Here is a 24,706-nt window from a genome sequence, read left to right on the forward strand (position 1 = left end):
TTTGTTATAATTTTTTTCTAAATAAGAAATTACTTTAATTTTAATAATCTTAATATATATAAAGGAAAATCTCTGCTCCAGAATCGTCTGAAAATTATTTATTTATTTTTCTGGAACTTCTCAATTTTAATTCAATAAAATTAAATTTCCTTTTATACATTCGAATTAATAGGAAAGATAATAAATATTTAGAAGTCAATCCTGTTTATAATTTGTTTATACGAATTATTTCGAATTAATAGGGAAGATAATAAATATTTAGAAATCAATCATATTTAGAATTTCTTCATTCGAATCAATTCGAATTAATAGGAAAAATAATAAATATTTAGAAGTCAATTCTATTTAGAATTTATTTAGACAAATTTTTATATTTTTCTCAAATAACTTAATTTTTAATTTCTTATTTAAATTTGAAGTTCGCTAAAACGTTAGAACTTCCTTATTTATGTCCCATATTTTAGAAAATAAAATCCAAGTACATGTAGAAGTAGAAATAAAATCCAAGTTTATATAGAGTATAAAATTTCCTTATTTAGATTCTATATTTTAGAAATAAAATCCAAGTTCATGTAGAAGTTGAAATAAAATTCAAGTTTATTTAGAAGTAGAATTTTATTAAAATTCTATTCCAAACTTATTATAATAAAATTTATTTCAAGTTATTCAAAATAGAAAAGAAAAAATATTGCTACCAACATATTCAAAATGGAAAAGACTTATAATAATTAAAATTTATTTTTACTTATTCGAAATAGAAAAGAAAAATAAATTACTACTAACAAATTCGAAATATAAAATAAAAAATAAATTACAACAACTATATATGAATGCAAATTCTTCGAAAATGTAAGATATTTAAACAATTCGACCATAGAGAAAGAAGTGGATAGACCTTTTACATACAAATCTCTAATATTGTTTACTGTAAGATTTTTTTTTTATTTAATTTTGCAGGTCGTCGGCTCTCGAGTGTAAAGTCCTAAATTTTAGGTAAGCTTATAATAATTAAAAATTATTTTAGTTTATTCAAAATAAAAAAATTGTACTGACATATTCGAAACGGAGAATACTTATAATAATTAAAACTTATTTTCATTTATTCAAAATAGAAAAGAAAAATAAGTTGCTACTAACATATTCAAAATAGAAAAAAAAATCAACAACTATATATAAATTAATATTCTTCAAATATGTATGATATTTAAACAGTTCTCCGCATGCAAAAAGTCATGAAAGACCATGGTCATGGGAGTTAAAAGGGGCTGATAGATCCTCGATGTACAAATTTTTAAAAATGTTTATCTTAACCCTCTTTTTCTATTTAATTTTGCATGACGTTGGCTCTTGAGTGTATATAAAGATATCCAATACAATATTCTTTATTTGTAGAGTTTTGCATATGTTTATTTTTTCAATATTTAAATATATTTTTTCTAAATTATAATAATTTTTTATTTGTATTATATTTGACGGGAGGACGACTCAAACTAAATTTTATCTAAATTATAATATATTTTTTTATTAGTAATGTGTTTGACGGGAGGGCGGATTAAACTAAATCTTATCTAAATTTTAATAATTTTTTCATTGGTATAGTGTTTGACGGAAAGGCGACACAAACTAAATTTTATCTAAAATATAATAATTTTTCATTAGAATTGTGTTTGACGGGAGGGCGGCTCAAACTAATTTTTATCCAAATCGTAATAATTTTTTAATAGTATTGTGTTTGACGGGAGAGTGACTCAAACTAATTTTTATCTAAATTATAATATTAATTTATATTAGAATTCATCTAATTGTTCTTTATTCATTTAACAAAACCTCATAACTTATATAAAGGAGAAGACAGGGGCGTTTATGTGGCGCATCTAAGATCATTTCATTTATTTTTCTAATTTTCTCAATTTTTTGAAATAATAAATCTAAGATCGTCTGATTCTATTTTTCAAATTTTCTCAATTTTTTGAAATAATAAATATCAAAAATTACAATTACCTTATATTTTCCTAAATATACTATCATCGTTCGTGATATTATTCTAAAGTTTTTACAAAATCTTTAATTAGATTTTTGAAATCAATTACTATCATAATATTCTCCTAAAACTTATACATTCCATTTAAATCAACTTACCATATTGATATTCTCTTAAATTTTCTTTTAATATCAATTCTCTTCCTTTCGTAATATGCTCCTAAAGTTTCTACAAAAAATTTAATTTAGATTTTTGAAATCAATTTATCATCATAATATTCTCTTGAAACTTATACTTTCCATTTAAATCAACTTACCATACTGATATTCTATCAAATTTCCGTTTAATATCAATTCTCCTCTTTCTCTTTAAAACAACTTAATATAGACGAGGACGGTAAGGTGTCGGCTTTCAAATTGTTTTAATCTATTTTTTTTATAATTTTCTTAAACTTTTATATTATTAAATAGAAAAAAAATATTACATTAATTATTGACAAATACTTAATATAATTTTATGATAATTTGTGAAATAGAGAGGCACATTGGAATAAAAATGTTTAAAGAGAAAACGATTTTTCAAACCTTTTAATTTATTATATTTATTTATTATTCATAATTTTCAAATAAGCAAGATTAGATAAGAAATATAAAAAAGAACAAAAAATGAAAAATTATTTTAGAAGGCCGCTGCGAAGCGCGGCTCAGTAAACTAGTATATTATAAAGTAAAATCTTATGCTTCAAACTTTTAATAGATGCGGCTACGAGTTAACTCGATAAAAAAATATCAACACATATTTCTCGTCTATAATTATAAATTATTTAAAAAGCCAAATACAAAATGACGATCCCAAGGACGAATCTTGATTAATTTATCTGGGTGTGTATGTGTTTATCTGGAGTGGACAAATGGCAAATTGACAATGACCCAAGTGAGAATGTTATTAAGCTTAGCTTCATCTTCGCTAAATTCAAACCCAAATGGCCAATGACGCTTATGCTGTTATGCAGCTATGCTTATCCCTGTTCTCATGAGAAAGAAAACAGTTATGTTCGATTCTGCACACAATTACGTTAAAAAAATCAAATTATTTTATAATTGATAATTTTTCTGACATATAATACAAAAGTCCATTTATATACGTCTATTATGCTCACGAATTAAATTTCTTAATATTTAACAAATGTTAGATTATTTATAACTGTTTCAGAAAAAGTTTTGTTTCCCCAATATTACTCTTTTTTTTCCAAGCAGTATAATATGGTCCTCTCCTCTCCATTAAACAGTTTAGTCGGTAGGATTCTCTAACTTTGTGTCCGTTTGGAAAATCATAAAAATAAGTAACTTGTGATTTAAAATGAATAAGTAACTTATAAGTGACAAGTAGATGAATATTTATAAGTTAAATAAGTGTTTGGTTAAATGTCAGAATATTTTTTACTTAACTAAGCTAAAATAAATAAATTTTAAATATAATTATCTTAATTCGTAAATTTTAAATTAGAAAAACATGTAAAAAGATAAATTTTAAAACAAAAATTAATAAAAAGGCAAAAAATCAAAATAAGTTGAGAAAAAATACGTCGTTGATAACATTCAACTTATCAGCTTATAAGCTGTAAATTCAACTTATAAGCTGGGTCGACAAACTCTCATCAATAAATACTTATTACTTATAAGTGAATAAGTAGCTTATTTTTGTGTAGCCAAACATGCCCTTTATAAATTCCAAAACACACACAACATGACAACAGCATCGTCCCCAGAATAAGCAAGGTTACACCACTAGGAAAAGGAAGGTTTATGAACAAAAAATATACTTATCAAATCAAATAAATTTTAAAGTAAGCCGGCATTAAAATTTGCAACAATTTAGTGATTGCAAATGCGATCCCTCACAAACACCTTCAATGATGGTTGGGGCCTAAGAGAGCAAGGAGAAATGCCCTGTAGTGATTTGATGTCTCCGAGTGAACGTCATCATTTAAAGTTTTCCCATATTTTTTGTGGTACTCTGCCTTGATGTACTGCATATCGATTTCAGCCCTGGTCACAATGACTCTAATGAGAGTTGAATTATCAGTTCCAAGGCCCTTCATAGCCTTGTGCAGTACCTACAATGGTAAATATTTGTAAGTGCCCAACAACAATTTGTATAAGCTATTGCAAGTTGAGTTTGTTTATATTCACCAATAACAACTAAATCTTTAGCGGCAAGTTGAATGAAACAACAAGTTACAATAAATGACAGCAACTTAGTCGAGCTGGTTTGGATCCCAGGTAATTTAGGCTAAGAGTACCAGGCCAGGTACATTAAAGAAACTCTGGTCATATTGAGTCCAAACTCAGTCTCACCACTCACATACAAAGTATTGGGACAGAACCTTGGAGAGAAAAGAGGAGCAGAAGTAATTACTCTAGACCCATTAAAAAAGGGACCAACACATTACATGAAGATTAACAACAAAGCGGTACCTTAGCAAAGTAGATCCCGGGATTCTTTGCACACCGTAAGATAGTTAGTAGACCATACCTAAAGTGCCCCGACGTTTCTTTTTTAATTGCCTGCATTAAAAATTTTACCAATACATTTGTAAATGTTGCATCCGTGACGATCTAAGAACAGACGATGTCCCTTAAGTAAGTTACCTTTTCCAGTTCCGTGTCATAAATGTTGTGGTAAGTAGTACTGACAGCAGCAAGATGTGCCCTACTTCTTTCGCTAAAAATATGTATGAAGATCTTTTCATCAGTTCCGAATTTTTTCTCCCCGGCTTTATAAAGAGCTTTGGCATCATTCTCTACCACAGATCTATTAACTTCTGGGCCTTCAGGGCGCAGTGCATTTATATATGCAATTAGTAACTGTACGGAAATGTTGAAATTATATAATTTATCTTTAGAGAAATGAAGAAGAAAATGATTGCAAGTCCTAAATGAATTTTATAAGAACTGCATTTTGTGGAATCAAATTCCGAATAAAATGAAAGGAATGATACTCGTGGACAAGTACGAACAAGTAACAACCCTTGGGGGATATATTTTTGTTTCTCAAGTTTCAACTATAAAATCTGAATGCAAAATATGACCATCAAACATCAATTGTATTCTCCAACTTTAAGTATTAAAATCTTATAAAGTTTAATATACACCTCAGAAGATTAAAACCCACTTCTCTATCCGTATATAGAAAGAAATAAAAGTAATTGTTCTCTTTCTGTGGAGGGAGTCCAAGGAGTTTTTTACACATTTTGATCAACCAAAAAAGAACAAGTCATGTACCACTACTTGACACAAGTTCTAATATGCTATACTCTTTTACATAATGACATAGCCAGCAAAACTAAATAGCTTAAGATGAAGTATCACAGCTGGCCCTGCGGTGGCAAAACTGTTTCTCGTGCTAGAAGCGGTCTAGTCGTCTAGAGTCCGATTCTCAAGTAAGCATCAAAATTGATTCATTCCCCCCTCAACCTAAAAAAGTTTCTTTTACTGGTTTAGTTAGCAAGCAAGTAAAACCAGTTTGGATTTTGACCATTAAACTAGAGATCTTTAAGTGCCACGAGCAAGCAGTTAAGATCGCCTGAACCAGAAGTCCAGAACACAATGATCATTGAACTGTTAATATTACAGATATTTTTAGTGACTTATTATATAAAGTAAATTCATAACAAGAACTGATGTCTTAATCATTAACTCCTATATATAATGCCATCGACTCAAAAACTGCTCCACTATGACCTTAAGTGCAAGTTGACCTACATACTGGATAGCTTCCATCAGATATTTGAGGTGTAACTGTGTTAAAACAATTTCCCTAGTTCTTGTCTGAAGGTTTTTTTTCTTTCATAACCGTTCAGTATATTGCTAAAAGAAAATGCAGTTAAATATCAACTATACCCTTAAATCAAAAACATATATTTTAAAGGTCTTGGACTATAAGGGCAGTAACTCAATGATAAGTATTAACATTCTTCAACCATTAGTTTTCGATATATTGTCCAGCATTAGTTATCACTTATCAGACACAATGTCTCCGTCACATCCAGGCCATCTTTTTTTAAAAATATACTATCTTAGTGTCCTCCTGCCCTTTTTAATTGAGATCATTACCTGAAGATAGAGGGGGGGGGGGATAATGCTAAGGCAAAATCTGGTTGATAAGGCTTAAAGTGCAATTTATGCTCTATTTTCAAATATATTATATTATATCCTATATATTAAAAGCAAGAGGAATAATACAAGAGTACTACCAAAGGTCAACAGCTCCATTCTTACTAACTATGTAATTATATCCAATATGTGATAAAAGTAAGAGAGACAGTATTAAAAAATTATATATATAAAAATATGAATATAAAAACCAAAAAATGAAAATAAAATATTAAAATTTAAATAATAAAACATTTAAAACAAATGTGCTTTACACAGGCTATAAGCTGGTTAAATATAGCTTCCTCACTTAAAATCGACCATTTGTCATTCATTTAACATTTTTCGGTGTTTCATCATAGTTTTTCATTAACTTCCAAGTGAATTGAATATATTCACCTATAATGATAAAGAGAATCCAAGTCTATTAATCATTGTATAAAATATTTATAGAGAACATTTATACTGCAATTAGATTGATTTTCTCTACAACTGATAGGACATATAACTTTATTTAATCATATAACTGTCAAACACAAAGGTGTATCCTAATTCACAATTGTCATACTGCATTATCCATTTTTCCCCTTGCACGATTAACAGATTACATTTTATTGTTCCCCTTTCTCAATTTCACATTTTTACAACTGATATGCAGAGAGAGTGCTTACCTTTTGGTGATCGCCAGATGCTTCAAGTTCTATAGCATGGTCAAGATAACATGTAAACATTGAATAACAAAGTTGTCTAAGATGTTGTATCTGGGATGGAGTTCTAGAACATAAAACTTCTGTTGTAGCTTTGAGATTGATAGAGCCACCACATAAAGCCTGTTGCACAACAGAGGCATCCCGTGCTGCTGGATCATACATCCAAAGTAAAACTGCTCTCTGAAATCATAAAGTAATCTTCTTAACAAAATTAAAGATAGAACTAAACACTTATAATACATAAGCAGCCATGCTTCCTGAACCGAAACAGTAAATTACAATAAGTCATTCTGCTGTTAATGAATTTGTAAGAAACATGATTAGAGGTAATGTAGTAGTGTGGTACCTTGACATCGCCACTTAGCTCTGAAGACAATCTCTCGGAAAGGTCTGAGGAATACATTGTTTTATACTCTTGTTGAATAAGAGCACGCTGTGAAGCATTACGAGGGGCCAGTATATTAATCACTGCAGCAGTATCACAACCAAAACCTAAGAACGAAATCAGACTATCATCATTTTAAATTTCAATCCTGTAGTGAGCTATTTAGTACCCGATGATAATCAGATGTAATTAAAGAATGAGAGAAAGAACAAATTGCTTATACATGACTTGTATGAAGTCTAGGACCATTTGTGAGGGTTAATCCACACCTTTTACTCTATTGTTTACCACACAGGATTCTTGTCCTAACAGAAAAGAATGTAAACAGGAAAAATCTTTTTAGTTCCAATGATAAATTTAAAATTGATAGTATTACTCTTATATTTTCATAAAAAGAGTAAGGAAAATACAAGGAGTACAAAATTGGTTCCATAAAATGACACGTGTTAGATTTTTATTAGTTAAATAAAAATGGAATCTCTACATTTACGCCAATAAAAACTATTAAATCATATAGCCGTATCAATTTTTTGTGATACTATCATTACTCAAAAAGGTAACAGCATTTGGTAACTAGTATAATTCCGCAAGTTGAAGTCCGATTTCATTAAATCATGAAGTTAAGTTGAGATAGTGTGAAATGTGCTTGGGAGTTGATATTGGAAGTTGTAGTAGTATAAACCAGAAGATGATCAAGTAAAAATAAGCAAAATGAATGAACAAATAAAACAGGAAAGATGGGATGTATAATGAGAAGCGAGGAGGAGGAGGAGGATACCTTTGAAAGCGCGGTACAAATGAATGGCATCATCGCGAGGTGAAGTCAACACCGGCGCTACACTCGCTGTTGCCATCCCTTTTTCCTTACAAGTATACTGTAAACTATTAAATTTGACTTCGATACTATGTACTTATTTCTCTAGTGACCGGTAAGGGGAAATGTATACCCCGCTAAATTTCAGCAGCTAGTTTTTAACTTATGCCACAAAAATACAAGAAAAGATAAAATTGCAGGGGGGGCAATTTTGTCTTTTCATATTTTTTTTTTGGGTTGTCCCCGTTTTCTTAATACTTTAGTTAATTGAGTTGTGAAATTGTATTTTTATGATCATTTTTTAATATTTTACCTTTTTAGCGTTAATTTCAACAAAATGTAATTTTGTAAACTATTTTTTTGACAAAAATTATAACATATACTTACCATAATTTTGACCACAAATAATCTATTGGAGATTAATTAGTTCGAGCTTATGTTTTAATGGCACCCCGGAAATTCACTCGACATACATTATGGCCATGTTTGTTTAATGGTATTAAGCAGGGTATAAGATTATAATCCTTTAAATTTTCCAATCCCATATTTGTTTTGTAAAAAATTAGTGAAGAGTTATCCAAAGATTATAATCCTTTAAATTATCCTATCCTATGTTTGTTTTGTTGGAGAAGAGGATAGGACTATAATCCCATCTAATGTTTGGTGGAAGAAGGTATTGTTTTATCCCCTCCTACAAGTCATTTTTAAAAAAATTATAATTCCCCTCATTGTTATCCCATATGAAACAAACATAGGATTGGAAAATTTAAAGGACTATATTGCAATCCCAAATACTATCCCACAAAACAAACATAGGATAAAGTTTTAAAGGATTATATTCCAATCCTACACTTAATCCTTCCAAACAAACTTAGGATAAGATTATTTAATCCATAAGACTAATTTTGATGGGATTAGTTATCCCCGGATTATTATCCCGGGATTATAATCCCACGAAACAAACATGGCCTATAGGTATAAGGAAGGCTCTTAGTTGGGTTAAGAAGGAGGACGAGAAAAGGAGCTCTAACCGTGTAAATAAGGCTATTATAAATAAGGAATCAATCTATTCGCTTATACAATAAGTATAAGCGATAAATAAGGAAATAAGGTCATTCTTAGAGCATCTCCGATGGGGTTGGCTATAATGGTTGGCTATAATAGTATAAAATAATGATTGGCTAAAACTTGCTGAACCTGTAAGGTGTGTGACTCCAATGGGGTTGGCTATAATGGTTGGCTATATTTTGAAACTACTATTTTATTGTTATTTTGAATACTTTTTGAATTCAAATTACAACGGCTATATTTCCAACGGTCATATTTCCAACGACCATATTTCCAACGGTCATATTCCAACGGCTATATTTGAACTTGTTATAAATAGTTGGTAAAACAAGGGATTGAGTAAAACACAAACTCAAATTCATTCTCACTTTAAAATCTTCTATATCGATGGATAACACCACACAGATGATTCTCGACATTATGCAAGCTGAAGAAGAAGAACAACAAGAAAGAATGAGAATTGCTGCTGTCCACCTTCATCATCGGCGTTAGAGAGCAAACTCTATCTCACAACACGGTGGTTCTGTAATGAATCATCGTATAATTGATCGAAATAGAGAAGAAGGTCATGGTAGACTGTATCAAGATTATTTTTCTGATACACCTACATACACGGAAACACAATTTCATAGAAGATTTCGAATGCGCAGATCATTATTCTTACGTATCGAGGAAGCTGTTACAGCTCATGATAATTATTTTATTCAAAGAACTGATGCTCTGGGAGTTCGTGGATTATCATCACTTCAAAAGGTGACGGCTGCGGTTAGGATGCTTGCTTATGGAACGGCTGCTGATGCTGTTGATGATTATGTACGTATTGGCGAGAGTACATCAATAGAGAGTTTAAAAAGGTTTGTTAAAGCAATTGTTGAAATATTTGCTGCAGAATATTTGAGACGACCAAATGCGGAAGATGTGTCTAGATTATTGGTAGAGAACGAACGGCGTGGCTTTCCTGGAATATTGGGAAGCATCGATTGTATGCATTGGAAGTGGAAAAATTGTCCAACTACTTGGCAAGGTATGTATTCAGGTCATGTTCGTGAACCAACTATTATATTAGAAGCAATAGCTTCAGAGGACTTGTGGATTTGGCATTCCTTTTTTGGATTACAACCTACTAAATACAGAAAAAAGGCCGACAAAATCATATGCAAACAAAGTCTAATATATTGAGTTAACATCGCGAAATCCTGGCATAATCTTTCACAAACAAGCGATGAGAGTAGTACCTTATCTTGCTCAGTAACACCACTCTGATTTCTTCCACTGATTTGGTTGTAAAAACCAATAAACTTGCTTACAGATGTGTTAATTGCAGACCACCTATTACACAACGAAGTAGGCGTCCGATCACTTGCAAATGTCTTGTTTTCATGAAAGTAGTTGCAAATTCTGTTCCAATAAGTTGTTTGTGTTTGATTGTTGCCTTGAACCGGATCCAAGCTAACGTTTAGCCAACCAGATAAAAGTAACATGTCCTCCTCAATTAAAAAATTCTTTGATCGTCCTTTTTTCGGTTTGCTTGGCACTTGTTGACTCTGTTCCTGCGTTAAAGGGGGTGTTGGAGAGTACGAAATCTCCTCAGCTTCATTATACGTGCCGTCACTTAGTAAGGAAATGAAAGTGTTGGACATTTTTATGACACCTGCAAAAATTATATATATGAACAAGTCAGCTTATTCAAGAGATGTGATCACTGTCCAAATTCAACAAGTGTCTGCAATAGTCTGCCTATATTATAACTACATTCTTTGTCCATCTCTACTATGATTTCAACTACATGTTTTGTTCATCATACCTAAAGTCGAAATTATAGTACTAATATAAATATAAAACCGGACACTATCTAATTGCTGAAATACAAATCCCATTATCCCTATTATACTCCTTCACTACTTGAGCAACAAAAAAAATTTAATCCTTCTTTGAGACAATTAATCAAACATGTGTGCTGCTTCACAAATCAATTCTATACACACAAAAACAATTTGCTATAATTTAATTTTCCAAATTTTTCACAGATTAAAAGCCCCTGATTATACACTAATCACAATAATAGACCTAATTTGAAACAAAAATTAAACAAATAAATTATAAAAGAAGTCATACCTTGGCTTGGAAAAATCGACGGGAGTGAAGAAGAAAGCAACAAATGTAGAAGAGCGGGAGGAAAAGAGCGGGAGCTGAGGTGTCCAATGCTACAGATCTGTATGGCTTCAGCAAATATAGCCACGCAAATGGCGTTGGCTATATTTTTAGCTAACAGCTTCTGTGGGTTGGAGAGCTCAAAAACAGATAGGTTGGCTAAAAGTGATACTGTTGGGCTTCCAGCTAGATTGTTTTAGATAAGGGCTCCTTCGGTTGGAGATGCTCTTAGTTGTGATGGAACTGTTGACTGAGTGCGTGCAGGAGAGAGTATTAGAATCTCTGAATAATATTGATATTGTATTTGTTAAATGATTTAGGAGCAGGGTAATAGATTGATTAGCTCGCTCTTCGAGTTCTAATGCAGATTATATTCTTGGAGGAAGTTATGTCTAGAAAAGTATAAAAGACTGGTTTTGACGTGGTCTTAAAAAGTTCAGATTTTTTGAGAATATCAGAACCAGTTTAGTCCCTTGAGTCAGATTTTATCGGGCTTTTTTTGGATCGGAACGGATCGGGTCAGGTTTTATTTTCTGATTTAAATCCAATCGAATTTTATTAAAAATTCTGAAGATTATATATTTTAGCAATTAAATCATTGAGAATATTTATTAGTTTTTATGAAATATTATATGAAAGCACTATTTCATTTAAAATATTTAAGTTCGGAAAAAAATGAATATATTTATACAATAATTCGTTTTATAAATGTTATCCAAATATATATAGTGTACTTATTATACATTCTTTCTTGAATTATACAACAAAATGTATAAATAGTATTATTAGTCGCAAACATGTAAACATATATGTGTTTAAAGTATTATTTACATTTATAATAAATATAAATACATAGATATATAAGAAAATATATTATGATAATCATATTTTAAATGAGATTTTTCGGGTTTTAATCGGCCTGGACCAAAGACCGGGTCGGGCTGAAACCGAGACTTTTAAACGGGCTGAGTCGAGCTTTATCTAAAAGTATATGACTCATCGAGACCCTAAACCCGAGCCGAACATTTCTTGGATTAGTTTTGACCGATCAGGTTAGGTCAGATTTTTGGGCCCAAATTTTTTGTGCATATCTAGTTATGTATCATCTGACCTTAAGATATTCTTCATGCTGATTTAAGTTAATGAAATAGCTATGGGACTGTTTACTTGCAGAAATTTTTTCAAGTTTTCTTTTTTTTTTCAATTTTTAAATTTTTTCTCACTTTTTTATTTCTAAGAAAATTATTGAAAAATGAAAAAAAATGTTCCAAATTAACCTAAACAAAAAAGTAATATATATATATATATATATACACTTCTCAATTTAGAATATATAATTCTTTTATGTAATCAATGAACAATTGTAAATAATGTTATTGTCAACAAAAATTATATTATAAAAACTTGTTTTTAAATTATTTAATTATATTTATATAGTTTTCAATATTTGTATTATATATCATCTTTTATGTGTTATTACGTTAACAATTTATTTATGACTATTTCATTAATATAAAATTTTCAAATTTTATGCGAATTTGTTTTGTCTTTATTTTAAAATAAATATATTAATATTAATAATATTAATTGTATTACTATTAATAATATTCATATATTCATGTATGATTCATAAAAACAGTATATTAATATATTATGCATATCTTACATAAAAAGGTAGTGAACGTGTGTATATTAGAGTTCGAACATGGGTGAAAATGGTGAGTTATAAGGTAATTTTATGTTTTCTTATATTATAAAAAAATAAAAAGTTGTTTTTCACAGTTTTTTCATTTCTAGTTATAAATAAGAAAACCGTGTTTTTCATTTTTCTAGTTCTCATAACCCCGTGTTTCTTAAAAAAATAAAAAAATTGACCACAAACAGGAAAGACTTACGGCATGCATATGATATGTTAGATATATTTGTGATGTCATGTCTAATATGATTTGTGTTTAGTTTTCAGATATTACTTAACAGGACAAATCATGACTTAACTGGAAATCAGTACTTATACTGAAGTCAGGACTTAAGATATCAGAACTTAAGTTGTCAGAACTTAAGTTATCAGGAGATATTTATTAGGAGATAATATCAGGACTTAAGGAGACGTTCAGATAAGGAAGACGGCTGATTGAAAGGAAAGAAGATCAAGACAAACATAAGAAGAGATATGCATGGAGAAGAATTCTATAAGGAATAAAATATTTGGAAGAAAAGATAACTGATTGATATATATTAGGAAGCAGAATTATATTCGATATCAATTAAAAGATTATCTTGTAACTGTGTAGTATATAAACACAGACATAGGGTTTACACTATATGTGTTATCATAATCGAGTTTATTATTTATTGTAACCCTAGCAGCTCTCGTGATAATTTGTTCATCACTGAGAGAGGACAGTTATTTGTAACAGAGTTTATTGTGTTGAATAAAATCTGTTTTCTATTACTTGAGTTCTTATATTCGATTTGATTGTAGTAAATACTGTATTCAACCCCCTTCTACAGTGTGTGTGACCTAACATGATATCTTAGAAAAAAACTAACTCATAACTTAAAGCAGAGAGGTGTAATATAAGTTATAAGAGAATTATTATTTAATTATTTTAATAATTTTATTTATAAATTGATAATATTTGATAAATTAACTTATAAATTATAGTTAAGAATCATGAATGCAGAAATCATACAAATGAAAGATATATTTTTAATTTCTTTTTTAGAAGAAGGCAAATAGGTCAAGGTTTAATCACTCTTAACATGGAAAAACAACAAATACAGTATAGTAGAGCAGAGCAAAAAATCAAATTAAAACCGAAACTGAACCGAAACTGGAAAAATCGGACAAAATCTATTGGAGTAAAACCGATCTGAAACTGAAAAATAAAAAACCGACCGATTTAGATGGCTCGGCTCCGGTTATACGTTCCAACCGAACCGATAAAAATTGAACCGAACCGATTATTAATATTACCAAATAACTATTATATATATAAATTTGTAAATTTATATAACTGTATTATGATATTCCAAAATGAGTCTACAATTTGTAATTTATAACTAATTGATTTAACTGTTTAATTTGTAATTTTTAATTACATATCCCTGTTAGTTTATGCAGAATACTTTCATAAACCTTTTGTTGATAACAGTGACGATGGAAAAGTTGGTGTCTGATAGTCTTTGTGGTCATATCACACTACGCCATAAGTGGCCTATTGTAATGTCACTCCTGGTGTTACAATGGGCCAAAAAAGTGTTACAATTGGTCTATTATAACACTAGGGGGCGTTACATCTGCGAGCATTATAATAGACCCTCTATTGTAACACTTGTTAGGTCCCAATGTGTTTTTAGAAGGGGGTTGAATACAAACAATACCGAATAATCGAATTTAGTGCGGAATAAAAAATTGAAACAAAATTCAAGTTAAATAAAAATATTATTAAACTTGAAAGGTGTTACAACAACGGTATCGATTACAAGGGAATTAATCTCAAATTAATTATCACAAATCTAGAATAAATTCGACATGAACTTTTTCTATTTTTGCAATAAAAAGATTCAAATGCTAAACACAATTTGAGATTAAGTTCTAGGGATTTCGATCCGCTAGATAGTTACACAAGAACAAGAGAATGATTTCTAGTTGTTTGGATTTAACTTTAAAACTAGAAATTGTGATCTTGAAATATGCAGATGAAAAGATGAAATATTGCTTCTGCTTCTTTTCTTTTTGTTCTTGAATAAGTGTGTTCTGTATATTTGTTCTGTATATTGTCTTCTGCTACTTCTTTCTTTTTAATTCAATCAACAGAATCACTTGAACTAGCAAGACTTTCGGCAAGACTATCGGTTGTACTAGCATGACAATCTGATTGAACTAGCAAGACAATCCTCCTTCTAGTAGAACTTTCGGTATGACAATCGAATGAACTAGTATGACTTTCGGCAAGACTATTGAATGAACTGGTATGACTTTCGGCATGACAATTGATTGTCATACCAGTTCAAAATAATTATCTTGCTGAATTAAAACTGATTTTAATTCAATTATAATTCTGAAAATTCTTAGTATTAATTCTCTATTAATTAATTAAGTCATATAATTTAATTAAGAAAATAAATTAAATCCCACCACTTCAATATTGACACTCGATGTACTGTCTGGTTCATGAGTGACTAACTTTCGTGACGTTTCTTCATGTCTTGACTTTGATAACTTGATTTTCTTCAGATTAAATCCCTGTAATTCTCTGATACCCTGACGAGATCTCTGTCACTTGATTAAATCCACAACCTTGATTTATATCACTGAGGCTTGATCAATTTCTTGAACTTCTTCCAGTGAATTAATTCCTCAAGTCTGTAGATGAACCTTGTTTCTGAATCCTTTGACAGATGTTACTTTGTGAGATCTCTTTGACGGTAGATCCACTATTTACTTGTTACATTCTTATTTGAGTTGAGTTAAATCCTCGAATAAACAAATAGGCTATGACATATGCCTTTCAATCTCCCCCTATTTGTTTGTTAGATAATAACAACAAATACCTAGAGGATAACTAAACTAACAAATAAGAAAAAGATATAAACAGAAATGCAAAGTAAATAGCAGAATAGTTCTGGATAACATTTAACATTTTCCAGATTCCAAATAGATGTTCCTCTAGACTGAACATATCTTCAAGTAGTTTCATCTTCTTTCGTACAACCACATTTCCTGTTGAGAAGCGCATATCTCTCTTGCTTCTCCCTCTATGAGAATCAACTGCTTAAAGAAGATCACCTTCATTTACCACATCTCCCATACAATAGGATCCGCAGATAAAAACCAATGGTACTCCCCTTTTGGAAAACAGCTTCTTACTAGGAAATCACCTTGTGCTTACCACCTTTCCCGTACAATAGGATCTGTAGTTACAAACAACAATGGTGTAGTGTAGTGTACATATGTAGGATCTTTTTCTTCCTCCCTACTATTTCTCCCCCTTAGTTGAGGAATCCTCCAAACTATTACTTAAGCTTTTATCTCCCCCTTTGAGAAGGAATGTATGCCGTTGTCTGAAGGAGTTCTCATATATCACTTGGTTGGAAAAGAAATAACAAGTAGTTTCATCTTTCTTCCTCACTGTGAGTGTGTGATTCTGTTTAGTGTACCTCACATGTGTTTCACTCTTCTCTCCACTCGTGTTTACACTCATTCTCACAAGTGTATCACTCCTCTCATAGCTCCAACATTCAACTGTACCTGCAAGGAAAATCACCTTAGCCATCCTTAAGGAGGTCACATGTGGTGCAATGGGAGTTCGCAAATCCCCATCCTCGTTAGACTCGTCAGATGAATCTGAGTCATAATCTACAAGTTGCTAGTTTCCCTTTTAGGGTTCCAGATTTGAATTCTGGGAAGGTAAACAATGATTCAACGAATTTAGCATAAAGATCAAAGTTCCCTTCTAATGTCTGTGAAGACATTTCCTTGTGACTCATCAGGTAATATCTGAATCATTGTCAACAAGTTGCCGATCTGCACCTATGTTAAATCCACTATCCGCGGATGCATCCAGGGGATTTAGGCCTGGGGAGGTAGACACTGACCACTGACATATGGCTTTTGGATCAGTATCCTCTCCTAACACCTGTAAAGGCAATTGGTCCATTAACGAACCTTGAACAATTGAATCTGACCTTAAAATGGTCGAAACTCTTGTTTCCGTCAACTCATCCTTTATGTGTGTAACCTTTCCTTGTACATCAAGAATTGTTTATGTTTGAGATGGTGACACTACATCAGATACCCTGGCCGACAGGCAAATTTCAATAGATACACCCTGTTGAGAGGATGAATCTAGTAACTGTTTTTGTGCCTTTTCAGCCATTACATCTTTTTGAGAAGATGTATGGGAGCTAGCAGTTGTCTCAGTTTAAATACTACTCATCTATGTAGGAGACAGAGCTATTGGGTTGACTACAGAACCTTCCTTATGTGGTGCACTAAGGCACTATCTCCCTCACGCTCACTCATACTTCATTTTAGTGGTAAAAGAGTGTTGGTTGGTTCTGTTTCTGTGTTTGTCTTTACAGTCTGGGATAGATGTTGTGGGTTTTCAACCTCATGACTGTCAATGAAAGAGAGCCATTGGAGACTGAACCTGTATCACAGAATATATGGAAATAGAGAGATAAAATGTACTTAAGATCTTTAATGAATGAAAATTATACATTTAATCTTTTGAGAAAAATGATGTACAATAGTGATTTCAAAGGATTTTACATGAAATAAGAAATCACTAATGTAGAAAGAAGTTTGAGTTCAATGATAACATTACCAGCTTACAAACAACCATATCCCTCAGATAAACCTTTGCTGTTATCTCCAAAGGTAATCAGTGGGCCAGCTTTCTCAACCACATTTGATAGCAGGGCTCTATCTCCGGTCATATGTCTTGACGATCCACTGTCAAGAATCCACACTACCGGTTCCACCTGTTTAATGCCCTGCACTACAAATGGATTAGACCTTCTTCGGAACCCAAACTTGGTTGGGCCCAGCATACTTATAGAATTTTCCTTTGTCAGACACAACAATATTTTTAATTTTAATGCTCTCAACTTTCTCAATGACTGAACATTTGACCTTATAAACATCCTTAACAAATTTCTGTTTAGGCTTAGGCACAAATGTCCCCTTTCTAGCCTTAGAAGGACTAGCAGTCTTAGACCTATCATGCTTCTTATTATTCACATGCTGATGAGGAGTAGTCTTATCACTAGAAACATGCTTACCATTAAAATAAGCATACATCAAATTAAAAGCACAAGACATACAATTAGCAACACCACATGCTTTATGAGAGGGATTAACAACAGGAAAATTATGCATGGTAGACATGGCAGTTTTGTTATCCAACTCATGTGTGTCTGAGTTAGTCTCAGTTGCTTTCACAACTTTGACTAGAACTTTCGACACACATGACTTGGAAACAACCTTCTCATTAGCAAGATCTTCAGCACACATTTCTTCTTGAATAATAGAGGAGGTCGTATAAAATGGTTCAACAATTGATGCTTTATAGAGGGGTTTATCAACACCCTTAAGCAAATGTGGTACTTCCCTACCTTTAGCACAGACATGAGGATGGTAGTTTATGCCTAATTCTCCAATAGCAGCATTGTAATCATAACCTATTCCAAATGTTTGATTAACAGCTTGCTTACTGTAGAACTCTTTAGCCTTCGAACAAGAATTGAAGTAGGCTTTAACCTTAGTCTCAAGACCGGCGATCTTGTCTTTGAGAATAGTTTCGAGTTGTCTATAACAGTTAACTCTATTCTCTAGAAAAGATACTTATTCTTTTAACTTGTCTTGATTAATATGCACAAGTCTTAATTCATTGACCTCTTTCTCAAGGTCTTTGATCTGTTGACTTAACAGTTCATTATCACGACGAGCACAATCTAAGGAACCTCCTAGATGATAAACTAATTCAGCATCAGTAAATTTTACCTCTTTTCTTGACGATGAAGATTTTCCATCAATAGACATAAGAGCAAGATTCTCATCTTCTTCATCTTCACTATCAGTATCATCCCAGCTTCTTCCCTTTGCCAGATAAGCCCTTTCAGAGTTACTCTTCTGATTTGAATCATAAGAGTTCTTCCTTACTTGCTTTGGCTTCCTGCATTCTGTGGCAAAATGTCCCAACTCATTGCAGTTATAGCATCTAATGGTGATCCGATCAACCATCCCTGTTTTATATCCACCACTACTGGTGTTAGAGGATGAAGTTCCACCTTTCTGGAATCTGTTGTAGTTGGACTTGTACTTGAACTTGGGATTTCTCTTGAATCTGACATTGGAGAATCTCTTGACAATCTGGGCCATTGACTCATCTTCCAATTGCTCCAGCTCTTCCAAGGAATAAAAATCATCACTGGATTGATTTATAGTAGGAGGATTATATTCTGCTACTAACACATTTTCCTCACCCTTGGAAAAATGTACCATTCTCTCCGACTGTTGAGATTGTTATTGTTGTTGACCTTCAGCTACAAGAGCAGTAGATGTGCTGACCATTCTATCTTTCCCATAGACTTCCTTCTGCTGAATCTGCTCCAACTCATAGGTTTTTAACACACCATAGAGTCTATCCAAAGAAATCTCACTCAGATCTATAGCTTCTCTTATGGCAGTGATTCTATGTTCAAGATGAGTTGGCAGTGTTAAAAGAAACTTTTTGTTGACCTCCCTGATTGAATAATATTTTCCATTTATGTTCAGGTTGTTGATCAATGCATTGTACCTCTCAAACACTTCAGTAATTCCTTCTCCTGGATTGGATTTAAAATGTTCATACTCAGAGGTTAGGATCTCCAACTTGTTCTCCCTAACTTCCTCTGTACCTTCATTAATCACCTCAATAGTTTCCCAAATGTGTTTGGAATTTTTACAGTTCATCACATGTCTGTTCATCAAGGGATCGAGGGAATCAACTAAAATTAACTGAAGGCTGGCATCCAAGGAGTCTTCTTCTTTTTCAGCAAAGGAGAAAAATCCTCAGGCTCTTTTGGATAGGTTCTAGCTTTGGTAATCACAACATCATCTACTATCACCTCTGGTTCAATAACCATCGGAGTTTTTGGACCCTTCTTTAACAAGTTCAGATATTTGGGATTTGCAACTTGTAAAAACAAGAGCATCTTCTTCTTCCACATGATATAATTTTCTTTATCAAATAGTGGAATTTTAACGGTTCCAACTTTTTGTGAAGTCATTATGAATTTTTGAATAAATAAAAATTCAAGGAGTTGAAAAATCACAAAAGTCTAGGATCTTGATTTGTTCGTTAATCAGAAGGCTCTGATACCAATTGTTAGGTCCCAATGTGTTTGTAGAAGGGGGTTGAATACAAACAATATCGAATAATTGAATTTAGTGCGGAATAAAAAATTAAAACAAAATTCAAGTTAAATAAAAATATTATTAAACTTGAAAGGTGTTACAACAACGGTATCGATTACAAGGGATTAATCTCAAATTAATTATCACAAATCTAGAATAAATTTGACATGAACTTTTTCTATTTTTGCAATAAAAAGATTCAAATGCTAAACGCAATTTGAGATTAAGTTCTAGGGATTTTGATCTGCTAGATAGTTACACAAGAACAAGAGAATGATTTCTAGTTGTTTGGATTTAACTTTAAAACTAGAAATTGTGATCTTGAAATATGCAGATGAAAAGATGAAATATTGCTTCTGCTTCTTTTCTTTTTGTTCTTGAATAAGTGTGTTCTGTATATTTGTTCTGTATATTGTCTTCTGCTACTTCTTTCTTTTTAATTCAATCAACAGAATCACTTGAACTAGCAAGACTTTCGGCAAGACTATCTGTTGTACTAGCATGACAATCTGATTGAACTAGCAAGACAATCCTCCTTCTAGTAGAACTTTCGGTATGACAATCGAATGAACTAGTATGACTTTCGGCAAGACTATTGAATGAACTGGTATGACTTTCGGTATGACAATTGATTGTCATACCAATTCAAAATATTTGTCTTGCTGAATTAAAACTGATTTTAATTCAATTATAATTCTGAAAATTCTTAATATTAATTCAGAATTAATTAATCAATTAATTCAATTAATCAATAAATTAATCTTTGCAGATTTAATTTATTTTCTTAATTAAATTATATGACTTAATTAATTAATAGAGAATTAATACTACTCTTCCACAACAACCATTTTTCTGAAAATCTTCTGATAATCACTATCAATTATGAATCAATTTCACCACTTCAATGTTGACACTCGATGTACTGTTTGGTTCATGAGTGACTAACTTTCGTGACGTTTCTTCATGTCTTGACTTTGATAACTTGATTTTTTTCAGATTAAATTCCTGTAATTCTTTGATACTCTGACAAGATATCTGTCACTTGATTAAATCCACAACCTTGATTTATATCACTGAGGCTTGATCAATTTCTTGAACTTCTTCCAGTGAATTAATTCTTCAAGTCTGTAGATGAACCTTGTTTCTGAATCCTTTGACAGATGTTATTTTGTGAGATCTCTTTGACGGTAGATCCACTATTTACTTGTTACATTCTTATTTGAGTTGAGTTAAATCTTCGAATAAACAAATAGGCTATGACATATGCCTTTCAACACTTTTTTTATCTATTGTAACACCAGTAAAAGCATTACAATAGGGCCCTATTGTAACAGTATAATGTCCAAATGTAACACCTGATTAGTGTTACAATAGCTTGATTGATTTTTTTAAATGTGGGCTCCACAGGGTGGGCCCACCTGGGACCCACTATTGTAACACTATGTTTATCTATTGTAACACAAATTTTACAATAATGTAACACACATTTCACAATTATGTAACACTAAATGTAAGATACTGTAACAATAAATTAGGCTAATGTAACAGTTAATATATAAACTTTTGAAATGTCATTCCTGTTTTCATCACTGAGAGAGGACAGTTCTTTGTAACAGAGTTTATTGTGTTGAATACAATCTGTTTTCTGTTACTTGAGTTCTTATATTCGATTTGACTGTAGTAAACACTGTATTCAACCCCCTTCTACAGTGTGTGTGACCTAACAAGTTATATCAGAGCAATCTGTTAACATACATACAGTAAAAATCCAAAAACAATCATGTTTGAAGAAGCACAAACTCCAACCAAGCCCACCAAAACTGAAGAAACTCCAAAGACTCAAATCCATAATCGATATGAGACTATTAGGGTTCCCATACTGAAACCTTCTGAGTATCCCATATGGAAGGTGAGGATGTCTATATTTCTTGAAGCTACAGATCCAGAATACCTTGACAGAATTAATGAAGGACCACATAAGCAAACCAAGCTCTCTGTTATAGTTGCAGATCAGCCAACACAGACTGTACCAAAGGAGAAAAGTGAATATACAGCTGAAGATATCTCATCTATTGCAAAGGATACAAAGGTAAGACATTTGCTGCACAGTGCCATTGATAATGTAATGTCAAACAAGGTAATTAACTGCAAGACTGCAAAGGAGATATAGGATGCCTTGGAGACAAGATGCCAGGGAACTGATTCAATTAAGAAGAATAGGAGGACTATACTCACTCAAGAGTATGATCACTTTGACTCGAAACCTGATGAGTCATTTACTGGTTTATATGACAGATTTGTCAAACTCTTGAATGATCTGTCACTGGTGGATAAGGAATATGATCTTGAAGATACTAATCTCAAATTCCTTTTAGCTCTTCCTGAAAGTTGGGATTTGAAGGCCACAACTATAATAGACAACTATGCTCTTGATGAAACTACTCTTGATGAAATTTATGGTATGCTCAAGACTCATGAACATGAGATGGATCAAAGTGTAGGGTTTTTATCACATAAACGCAACGAAAACATATATTTAAATCTTAAAAAAAAAACCGAAACCCTCCGCAGGATCCATGCAAAAAATAATATTTAATTCGTAGTTCTGTATGTTTACCTTAAGAAGCTTTACGTTAATGGAAAGATGGAGGTCTTTAATAGCGATCCAAGAACGATGAACGGAGATCCCTAGCAGCTGCTCCTCAAGTGTGAAGCACTCCACCGGTATCCACCAAGAGATCAATGTGATGGAGGAGGAAGAGGTTAAGAGAATTAGTTGCCTCCCTCTTGTTCTACTTTAGAATTAGGGTTAATAATTTGGGTTGAGGCAAATAGGGTTTATAATAGTATATTTATAGGCAAAATTTTTAGCTGAAATTTTTTCATAAAATATTATTATTATTAACCCTTTAATTGATTATTCTTATTAACCAATTAACTAATAATTAAAACACCTTTTAATCATTAATCCCTTTTCTAAACACTTTAGAAAAATAATTCTCTCACTTGATTTAATTTCCAAAATTAAATTCTTAATTAATAATATTAAGAATTAATTAAATCTCATTTAATCAATTATTAAATCTGCTAATTAATTATTTATTTCACAAATAAATAATTACCAGCCATTATCAATTAATTCCTGCACCATTAAATCATTCTCTTTTATGGTGTGACCCTGTAGGTTCAATATTAAGCCGGTAGTAGAAATAAATAATAATAAAACTATTTTATCATTATTTATATAAATTCTCTAATTCATTAAATATGATTAATTAATAAATTAATCATATTTACTCTACATCGTGAGGGATACTTCTCAGCATATCGCGACTATCTGGATAATACGAATTCACTGCTTAGAATACCAAGAACCTATTCAGTGAGTAGTTACCGTACAATCAATTCCTTCTACCCTGCAATGTCACGATTAAATACAAGGCATGAAACTTGTGTCAAGCCTATCTTATTTAATCATTTGCTTTCCCATTCACTATGCTTAGTTCTATTTGATGTAAATTAGAAACTCCTTTCTAATTTCATTTACTCTGGCCAGAGATTCCTGAACTAGCATAAGTGGATCAGCATTGAACATTCTCTTCCTTCACTGGAAGGGGTAGATCCTTTATTGATCATACACTATCTTCGTGTATAAATTCCTATACCCTGTAGAGCCCTTATAATTGTCCCTGGAGACTAAGAAATAAACCAAAGCATAGTTCAGTGAACACAAGATGACTATGATGACCTCAAGTCTAAGGATACTTGTACAACTATCACTATGTGAACAACTGCTGATACGTGAGTGAACTCCATCAGTTGTTCAGCAATGTGAGTCATGTTTAGTGAACTTATTCTATAATAAGCACCTACATACTAGCTATAGTGTCACCACACAAATGTCTATGAGAACAGACATCCTTCATAATGAAGCAAGCATAGTATGTACCGATCTTTACGGATTACTAATTACCAGTTAGTAATCCTACGACCATGAAATATTTAAGTTTAGAGTTATCATCTTTTAGGTCTCATTATTATGATCTCATCATAATCCATAAAAAGCTTTACTCTAAACTATGGTATATCTTATTTAAACACTTAAATAGATAAAGCCCGCAATAAAACCAAAACAAGTCTTTTATTAATATCAATGAAATCAAAACAGATTATATAAAAGTTATTCCTAAATCATCATACATGATTGGACTTAGGACACATCTCTTTCACAAAGAAGCAAGAGGCATGGGAGAAAATCAAGAACAGTTGCTCTTAAGGCTGAGGAGGAATCCCCTAAAGTGGCTGTCTCAAAGGAAGGCAAAGGAAAGGCTCTCATCACAAAGTCTGATACTGAGTCATCAAGTCCTGATAGTGATGAGGATTCAGAAACTGAAAGTCTATCTGAGATGGACCTTGATGAAGAGATGATGAAGCTGTGTGCTCTTATGGTGAAAGGAATCACAAAGATTGCATACAGGAAATTTAGAAGGGGAAAGAAATTTTCCAGGAAATGTACGAGTTCTGATAAGAAAGGTTTC

General features: G+C 31.9%; 2 protein-coding genes across 3 annotated transcripts; one reads left to right on the forward strand and one right to left on the reverse strand.

Moving 5' to 3' along the window:
• Nucleotides 1-3,637: 3,637 nt before the first annotated feature.
• Nucleotides 3,638-8,164, reverse strand: LOC141724852 (annexin D5-like). Of its 2 annotated transcripts, none has more exons than XM_074527137.1 (6): nt 8,009-8,164; nt 7,192-7,337; nt 6,807-7,025; nt 4,633-4,848; nt 4,459-4,548; nt 3,638-4,097 (listed from the first exon to the last, which is right to left on the reverse strand). In XM_074527137.1, exons 1-6 carry the CDS (start codon nt 8,082-8,084, stop codon nt 3,891-3,893), a joined length of 954 nt encoding a protein of 317 aa, XP_074383238.1. In that variant the 5' UTR covers nt 8,085-8,164; the 3' UTR covers nt 3,638-3,890. The 2 variants fall into 2 exon arrangements, with proteins under 2 accessions (XP_074383238.1, XP_074383239.1); XM_074527138.1 differs by having other exon boundaries at nt 7,192-7,313; nt 8,009-8,158.
• A 1,476-nt stretch (nt 8,165-9,640) lies between these two features.
• Nucleotides 9,641-10,291, forward strand: LOC141660720 (uncharacterized). The gene has a single exon (XM_074467710.1). It carries the CDS (start codon nt 9,641-9,643, stop codon nt 10,289-10,291), a length of 651 nt encoding a protein of 216 aa, XP_074323811.1.
• The last annotated feature ends 14,415 nt before the right edge of the window (nt 10,292-24,706 follow it).

This window comes from Apium graveolens, chromosome 5 (genome assembly GCF_009905375.1).
Source record: "Apium graveolens cultivar Ventura chromosome 5, ASM990537v1, whole genome shotgun sequence".
NCBI classification, from domain to species: domain Eukaryota; kingdom Viridiplantae; phylum Streptophyta; class Magnoliopsida; order Apiales; family Apiaceae; genus Apium; species Apium graveolens.

Excerpts from the sequence above, each read along its gene's own strand:
- LOC141724852 (XM_074527137.1), bottom strand. The coding sequence starts at position 8,084 with ATGGCAACAGCGAGTGTAGCGCCGGTGTTGACTTCACCTCGCGATGAT. Across the intron at positions 7,026-7,191 it reads AGCTAAGTGGCGATGTCAAG|AGAGCAGTTTTACTTTGGAT; the intron begins GTACCACACTAC and ends TTATGATTTCAG. Across the intron at positions 4,098-4,458 it reads CCGGGATCTACTTTGCTAAG|GTACTGCACAAGGCTATGAA; the intron begins GTACCGCTTTGT and ends TTACCATTGTAG.
- LOC141660720 (XM_074467710.1), top strand. The coding sequence starts at position 9,641 with ATGAATCATCGTATAATTGATCGAAATAGAGAAGAAGGTCATGGTAGA.